The 9119-nt window shown below is 42.8% G+C and overlaps 1 protein-coding gene across 1 annotated transcript; it reads left to right on the top strand.

The window, feature by feature from the left end:
* Positions 1-2784: 2784 nt before the first annotated feature.
* On the top strand, positions 2785-7609 carry LOC134483504 (disks large homolog 5-like). Its single transcript, XM_087596631.1, has 5 exons — positions 2785-3083; positions 4232-4391; positions 5687-5830; positions 6463-6625; positions 7342-7609. Exons 1-3 carry the CDS (start codon positions 2963-2965, stop codon positions 5799-5801), a joined length of 396 nt encoding a protein of 131 aa, XP_087452757.1. The 5' UTR covers positions 2785-2962; the 3' UTR covers positions 5802-5830; positions 6463-6625; positions 7342-7609.
* The last annotated feature ends 1510 nt before the right edge of the window (positions 7610-9119 follow it).

Raw genomic sequence — 9119 nt, 5'->3', positions numbered from 1 at the left:
TGGTATCATGGGAATAACGATCTTATTATATCTTGCCAAAAGGGAAAGTGAGGTAATACATATTCATGCCTATATAAAGATTAATAAGCTTGCAGCTGCATGCAGTTGCATCTGCCTTTGCTCTGCATCCCCTGTGTCCTGGTTATTTGTGACCGTACTTGGGCCCCCAACACACTAGATGTTGACAAGCATCAACCTTCTCACTGTCAGGTTTATTTTTTTTTTCCTCTTTTGGAATTATGATGTGGAGGCATATTACAGCAACAATATGAAATAGCAGGGTGGCATGTATTCAAATTGCTGTGTTTAAGCTAGATGTGGGGACAAGACCTCAAAACGAGCTGTTACGATGGGCAACAAATAATGTGTTTGTTGCTGGAATTGAGTTGCCTCAGCTGTGTTGCTCTGCCCGCTCAGTGTCCATTCAACCTCACTCTGTTTCTACAGAGGAACTCAAGGTTTGCCCCAGCCGCCTGTGAGCTGTGATATGGGCAGAGAAAGGCTAGGACACAGTCCTGGTTTCCCACTCCTCAGTTATGCTGAAATTTCCACTACTGTACCTGTATATACAAGTACAATGTGGTCAGTTATTATAGATATTTGTCTATATCTATAATAGAGGGCAACAATGATTGACTATACCCAATTCTATAAAAAACAAAACTCAGGAAACCTGGTCCTTGGCAGCAATGTACCAAGAAACATCTTGGATCGGGGGAGGGAGGGTGCATGAATTCTGCCAAGCAATGAACTCAGATAGGTGGGGTTGGGAGAAAGATGTCTGGTCACATAGCCCACTAGATTCACATTGTATCATCTTGATTTAATCTAAGGACAAAGAAGTGGAATATCTCTGATGGCTTTCTTCTAACCCTTGTAAGGATAACTGGGGTTTGAACTCAGTTCTTCACAATTTTTGCTGGGGCAGCAACACTCAGGGAAGCATGAGATTGCCATAGGCACAGTATTATGCTAGAAATGCTGAGTAGATGATACTAAGTTGTTCAGATGGTGATACTCATTTGCAGGCATTCTTAACCTGGACCTAAGGAAGGAGAGATCAAGGTACTTAGAATAGAGAGATCATTTCCAGTTCTTTTCTACCATTCCAGAATGAAAGACTGGTCGGCAGAGAATGGTAAAAATTCAAGAATTGGTAGATGATGCTGTGAATGAAGGGTGGGGTCCGTGCTGGTTTTAGACAGGGTCTCAATTACCCCATGTTGTCCTCTTCCTTGCTCGTCAGGTTCACTTTGAACTCAGATAAACCTGCTTCCACTTTCCAATACACAGTCTTACAAAGGTGCCTCCAAGGACGGTGAGGACAGCATTATCCATTGAGAATTGAGGTATGTAACCCACAACTATAGCTTTATCCACGTCTACCAGCCATTTCAGATCGTTGCTGTAATATACCTGACAATCAAGGACACAGAAAAATAACTTCATATAATACAAGGACATGGTGATCATATCCTGTGTTGTTCTGTATGTTGTGGATGAGGTTTGTTAAAAAGACAATATTGCACAAAGCTTTATATAGGACCCATCAGATTAAGGGTCACTATGCACTGTCATAGCTAAAATGGCCTAGTCAGAAGTGACCACTGGATCACTCTTCTGTAACTTCACATGAGAGGCTTGTGCTTTTTTGTGTTTTTTCTCTTTCTTTCTTTTTTTTTTAAAGATTTGTTTATTTTATGCATATGAGTACACTGTAGCTGTCTTCAGACACACCAGAAGAGGGCATCAGATCTCATTACAGATGGTTGTGAGCCACCATGTGGTTGCTGGGATTTGAACTCAGGACCTCTGGAAGAGCAGTCAGTGCTCTTAACCACTGAGCCATCTCTCCAGCCCTTCTCTTTCTTTCTTTCTTTCTTTCCTTCTTTCTTTCTTTCTTTCTTTCTTGTTTGTTTATTTATTTGTTTATTGCTTTCTGTGTTGTCAGGAAGATAGTTCAAGTCATGGAACTGCCCCCAAAATCTGAGTTATGCATCTGATCAATTAGTATTAGTGTATGCATTCAATAAAATAACTTGTTTTTTTTTTTTTACTACGATAGATGGTTTTGTGTTTTGTGGGCTGACCCATGAACCAGAAGAGAAGATGCTCGTTTCTTACTCTGTCCACTGAGTTATGTCCCTAGGCTTGTCCTACTACTTTGGCTGCACCCCCACATCTGCTGACCTTATGTTTTTCATATAGAATCGCATGTTAGAGCTCAGAGAGTCCTGTAAGCAATCCTGCTTTGGTAACTTAAGTGCAAAGAGGAGAGCCCCACACTCAGCCTGAGGGTGCATTCACTGGTGGATCCAATATTTCAGTTTCCTCTGCCAACAGATCTCCACATTGAGGCCAGGACCACAATGAATACAATTCTTTCTCCTAAGGAATCTGGTGGCAACTGTCAAATGTTAAGCACAAAGCTTCAGGTTGTACCCATAACACACACCCACATTGCAAACTACCCTGCAGGCTATTTCTGGGTGTGATTTCATGCACCTGCACAGGATGAGACAGGAGACCTCTTTGGCTACTTATTTGAACTGGTGTGATTTCTCAGTAATCTTTAATGGGTAACATTGCTGACTGAGGAGAATTTGATGTAGGATGAAACATGTCTGTGCAGGGATTCGGGAGGAAGCACTCATTTAGATACATAGCAATGACTTAGGTTTTTCCAATCAATCCTAGAGCCAAATTTGGCTTTGGAAGCCTGTGGTGCTCAGCGGTTATGCCACAGGGAAGTCTCTTAAAAAGGGCACATCAACTTTTGCTCAGGAGAGGGAGAACATTAGCAGGGAGGCAAAGTCTGTTATCCATGACATCAGCCATCCCGTCTTGGAAATTCTATTATCTCCTAGAGAGTCCTTGGAATCCCTGTGATGTCACCAGTGTTGTAGTGACAACCAGTTCCATAATTTTTCTCTCTTAGTGTCCAAAGGATATATCCACAGGCATGTTTGCCCGTCTTTGCAGGCGCTTTGGGAGAGTTGATGTTGATGGAGAAGAGTCTAGAGTGAAGCAAATGAAACCTGAAAGTAATGATGGACACAGGACGTGGTCATGTGGAATGTGGAGTAAGTTCTGGGCAGTGTATGTTGAGCTTATTGTCAGGGGTGTGCATGGCGACTTCATCTGGCCTTTACAGCAATGGGCCACAACCACTGGAACATCTCCAAAGATATTGAATTCCTTGATTATCACAATTCCTGAAAGTCAAGGTTTTCACATCATTAGTTTCTCCATAACCACATGGAGGATAAGGCAATGCCTATGCTATTATTCTGTGACCTTCTAGCCTTTACTTTTACAGTGCATTTGGTGTATTAAATTGATATAATAACATCATCATGAGTCATGGAGGGGATAACTTTTCTGAATTAAACAGGGCATCAATGTACTTCACTCTCATTGCTTCTTTAAATTCAGTGACTATCTGACAGTAGTAACAGGGAGAGAATTGTGCTCCTGGCCATGACCTTATATTCTTAGAACTCCTCTGACTACCTCTGCTGACAGGGCAAACCTTACCTTCATGTATTAGAGGTTCTGTGTGGCAGATATTTTTCTACAGTAGCCAAACTCTTTGGAGCGGGTAGACCAAGAAAGAGCCTGTAACCTATTGGCAGTTCTGGGGCATTTGTCATTTCAGTAGGGGGAATTGATAACTCTGTTGAATATGTCCTCACCCTGCATGACTTTTTTTTTTTTTTGGTTCTTTTTTTTCGGAGCTGGGGACCGAACCCAGGACCTTGCGCTTCCTAGGTAAGCGCTCTACCATTGAGCTAAATCCCCAGCCCCCCTGCATGACTTTTTAATACAAAGTTATTGGACTATAGTAACAGGGTAGGATATCTGAGTATCCCTGATCACTCAAATCTTTGTGGATGCTGAATTGATGATCTGACTTCTGAAACCACAGGGGTGAGGGTCCTGAAACCAGGTTGTAGCCTGTGTAGCTGTTAATAATCCTGGAGAAGGCATCTCTCTGGTACTTGTAAGCCTGTGTCAGCGGGCATAGAGAACACCTGGCTGCTTACATCTCTTGGTCTCTATACAGTAGTGGGGGAACTGTGATCCACTTAGGAGGCCTCTTACACATAGACCAAACTCCTTGCAGCGACACTGGCTTCCAGGCATGTTCTCCTGTTTGGGCAACACTATGGTCTGTGTATGCTCTATGCATTCTCTCCATGCAGGTTCACTTGTGTTCTTCTACTTACAGAGGCCTGCAGACAAACGTCATCCCATGAAACTGTCCTAAACAAGGTGCAGGCCAACGAGAAAGAGGAGAGGCTGAATAGAGAGCTCGAGCTAACTACCAAGGAGAGAAATGAGCTGACAGATCACCTCCTTTATGTGACAGGTGGATCTGTGAACAAGAGGTATGCACTGCTCCAAACGCTCTTGTGTCATTCACCACTGTGTAATCTCATTCTCATCTTACCCTATTAAGGTGGTGGGGTCTAGAATGCTGTGCCTCCCAAAAGACCTTGTTCTAAACCTCATCTCCCATACAGAGGAGATTCAGAACCTGACCTTTGGTCAGGAGTGAGTTTGGAAATGGACCCTCTGATTCCACCTGATGAAAACCTGAACTTGTGATCTGAGTGAAGATTTCAGAAATAAAGTCACTGGAGCATGAGTTCCCAGGGAACAATTGGAAAGCCCTTGACAGGTGGTAGCTTTGCAAGGTTCTAGGTGCTGTGAGTTTATGGAGAGTGTTTGTACTTGCTAGGAAGGTGACTGAACGCTATCATCTCCTGGCAGCAGCCTTAGGTGACAGGTCCCACATTGTTCATATCAATGCTTAACCAGAAGGCCTGAGGCTCAGGCCTGTTCCTTCTTTCTGTGTGCCTTACACTCTGAGACAGTAATGGTGCATACATTTCTACTGATTCTCATTGTGCTCTTTCCATATTTGTCTCTCTCTCTCATTCTCTGAGTCTGTTTACTTTTCTTTTCTTGTGGGTGTGTCCCAGTTTGTGTGTCTGTGTGTGCACAGGTCTGCATGCATATGCACAACTTTTATATGTTTCTATGTCCCTCCACACTTGGAATTTAGGGGTCTGTTTTTGGCCTCAGGATTTACCTGTACAATAGTTTCATGGAGGTGTGAGTCCTTTATTTTGGAAGCCCCACTTTCAACAGCACAGTTCTTTGCTATGTGGTCACATTTGTCTGTACATTTGTATGCCTTGGGCAGATTATAAGTTTGTGGCAATATCTGGTCCCATCTCCTTAATTATGTGTACTGTCTGCCTCTAGAATGTTAGTTATTCAGCTTGTAACATTCCAGTTGTCAAAACAGGAAGAATTAAATCAGAGATTTCTGTGTGTGTGTGTGTGTGTGTGTGTGTGTGTGTGTGTGTGTGTGTGTGTGTGTTTGTGTGTGTGTGTGTGGTAGCGTAAGAGCTGTGGCCTAGGCTCTGGATAGCATAACAGGTTTGAATGCAGATCCAGCCCTCCTGATTGAAAAAAGTGAGCCAGGGAACCCTTTATCTGGGTACTTAGCTTCTGTTGTCCTGGGCGCACAATTTCAAGTTTCTAAAGCTGAAGAAGATTCCAAAATGTAGAATTCAGAAAGTGTCCTTCCAGGGCTGGGGTAGTACAGGACCCAGCCTGAGTTCATATAATCCTAAATGCTGATCTTCTTTGTGTTCTATCTTCCTGGGGCCAGCCCCTACTTCAGGCCAAATCCATTTTATGAAAAATTGAAGATAAAGGAGAAAGAGGTCATGTCATTACTGCACAACTTAGACACAAACAACATTCAACATCGTGAGAAATTTTAGGAGCTCAGGAAGGAGATTCACTTCTATCGGTAAGAACTGGTCAGAAGGGCCCATCACTTGTGGAATGGCCATTTCTGCCTCTCTTTGTTCTGGACTGGAGAGCCTGCAGCTCTGAGTCCATCTCTTCTGCTGTTTAAATATCACTGTGCCGTGGGTCTTTTGGACTCAGTTTCAGTTCCATAAGAGACTATGACTCATCACCACAGTGTCTATGCATCTTTAGAAGGCTCTGGATAGTACTACACTGATTCAGGAATCAGAGTGTTATTAGGCCCACCTGGGCCTCTGGGGTCATAGCAGGTTTAACAAAGCTCAATGTGTGGACCACATGGTTAGCATGACCTTCCCTTGGTTCTACCGTCCTCTTGTGGTTATTTGCTGGCTACTAATTGATGTTGCCCTCATGCATTGGGCTTTCATGGATTTTTGTAGATCCCTTGTTCTTTTGGACAGACATGGACTCTTATTGGTGCTTGGGTCACAGAAACAATTTATTCTTCCCTGAATTGGCTGTTTGCCTTTTGTGCAGCAGCCTTACATGTATGGAGTGTATTCTATGAAGTCTTTATGGGTATCTGGGTCCTGGTGGAGTTTGTGGGATTTGGCAGTTGGAATGGGAGGAAGAGGCTTCAGGATCTTACTATGCAGAGTGTGTTTCCAGCAACCTGCACAGCCAGCTCCTGATGGACCAGGCATGTATGAAGAAGAAGTTGGTCACATTGAAGCAGGAGTGCAAGGAGGTACAGCGATATTTGTTTGAGTTGAACCCGAATGATGAAGAAGAACGGGAGAAGACCAGCAACCTCCAGACCCAGCAAAATTTGGTAGGAACAAGCAGCTGAGTCAGATTAACAATGTCTGATACCATTTGCCTATTGGATACATCTTTGCTTTCCCCTATCACCATTCTAATCTCCCCAAACCCAATCAGTCACCCACCTCATGTGATGTAGTTATTCATTGTTCTGTCTATGCACAAGTATTCTGGGATGTTAACCACTTTTCAGAAACTGAATTATGGGCAAGTATACTTTTCTGCCCTTTTTGAAACTGCAGTCCAGAAATGGTGACAGAGGAATAACATATCACATTACTGCATCTCCCTGTCACAGATTGGGTGCTATGAGGAGTTTGGAACAAGTTCTAAGTCCTGTGACAAAGGCCATACAGGGGTCATGTGATGGTTGGAAGCACCTTGCAGGGATAAGAACCAAGTGCAAATGGCAAATGAGTCCTTGTCATTGGCTTTGATCAGGGTATCATGTGGCCTTCTCCTTTCTTCCTGCAACCCAAGTAGGTCTCTTCCCATTTCCCTGTTCTTGGTTTGCCCTGGTAGAGTCTGAGGAGTAGCTTGTTATCCCACAGTACTGTGAGGGTTGCTGGTGATGTTCCCCACCCTGCAGAGATATTAGCAATGATTTCAGTGAAAAGATCAGTGCTGTCTGTCCAATGCAGCTGAAGGGACAGAAGGCAGCAACTTGACAGCTGGTATGCCTGTCCCCACCAAATCAGTGTCTTAATAGCTGCCTTCTTCTCCCAGGTCTCAGAAACTGCAGGAGAGATGGCATAGGACGTATCCCAGGAAGACAGCCCCCTGAAGAATGAGTTTCTTTCTCAGGAGTTCCCTGTGACGACAATCCTCACAGTCAAAGACTTTTTTTGGGTGAATATTCTTCTTCTCAGTTAATTTCCTCAATGTTTAGAGACCCTAAATTTATGTATCTGTATGCCGGCCTGTCTGATTGAGGTCTTTCTCCTTTCTCATACCGACAACACCATTTGAGAGACAACTGAGGGGACTGCCTTTACATCTCGTGTTCTAGAGGAGAAACAGCACTACAACTTGTTTCTAAATGCTCATTAAGAAAATGCTGTTAAGAAATAGTTTTTGATATGATTTTCATTGAAGTTTTCTTTTTGTTGTTTTATAGTTATATATTCTTGTTACTGTTATTCATTTTTTAACCATTCTATCTTCTTTTTTTTCTTCTTTTTTTTTTTTTTTCGGAGCTGGGGACCGAACCCAGGGCCTTGCGCTTGCTAGGCAAGCGCTCTACCACTGAGCTAAATCCCCAACCCCTTTTTTAACCATTCTAATTGTTCATTTTATCCCTGTTTTTTGTAAATTGTACTCCTTATGAATAAAAGTTGATTTGTAACTCTTGACTCTTAAGACCATCTTCGTTATTCAAGGGTCCTTTCCCCTCCTGGAGATGTAGAACTTACAGCTAGATATGGATCTTTGCGTGGCCCAGTGAATTCAAAGCCACCAAGGGGTACACAGGGTGATAGTGTCTTTTGTGTGGATATGTGACTTTTTTTATGGACACACACTTTATGATGTAATCACCCCCATACTGTATCCATGCTGTCATGTATTCTGCTCATCCTATTCTATATCAGTCTACAACACACATTCCTTATTGACTGTGTGCCCAGATATTGAGTAACACACGCTCATGCCTGTAGAGCTTCAGAAAGAATGACAACTTTCACGAAGGAATAGAGAAGTAATCCTAATCGAGAACCATGCGCCTCAGTTTTTCTTACAATGCAGCATCAGTATTAAACCACAGAGATAATGACCGTCAAAGTCATTTTGGGAAATAGGTTTTTGTAGGAGCTGTTTTACTTGATCATTCATATGCTCTTTTTTATTGTTGCTGATTATATTTATTTTTATCATTTAACTCAATGGATCTCTTTTTTCAACTGTATGTATGTATGTATGTATGTATGTATGTATGTATGTATGCACTCCTGAGTGCATTTCCCTCAATATCCAGAAGAGGGAATAACATCCCCATTATATATGATTGTTAGGGACCATGTGGTTCTTCTGAGAGAGCAGCAGATGCTCTAACCTGGGAGTCATCACCACAGCTCCTGTAGGTAGCTTTTGTCCTTCCAGGGCATGTGCTGTACTAGGTGGACACGATCACCTCCCATTTAAGAGAGAGATCACAGGAAATGTGTATGTACAGGTGGTTGAGCAGTGCCTGCTCAATGTGGTAGGCTGCTAGGCATCCATACCGGGTTCTGGTGCCTCCACTGCTCATTGTGCATTCAGGATCATCCTCCAGCATCACTCAGTTTCAATTCCAAACAGATCTCTCACTTACTATCAGTGATGATTATATAGATTATGCACATCTGATAAAGTACAGAAGAGACTAGCCTCCTTCTACAGGCCAACTTGGCATAATGAATTCTTTTGATAGAAAGCAAGATAATTATCTTAATCTATGCAGTTTAATGCTAACAGCACCATCCAATACCTAGGATACTTTCTACTGACATGTGTGACATGAGACAAAA

Source organism: Rattus norvegicus, chromosome 19, assembly GCF_021556685.1.
Source record: "Rattus norvegicus strain SHRSP/BbbUtx chromosome 19, alternate assembly SHRSP_T2T, whole genome shotgun sequence".
Taxonomy (NCBI): domain Eukaryota; kingdom Metazoa; phylum Chordata; class Mammalia; order Rodentia; family Muridae; genus Rattus; species Rattus norvegicus.
Note: the sequence above shows the minus strand (reverse complement) of the source record. Positions and strands in the feature narration are given on the sequence as shown.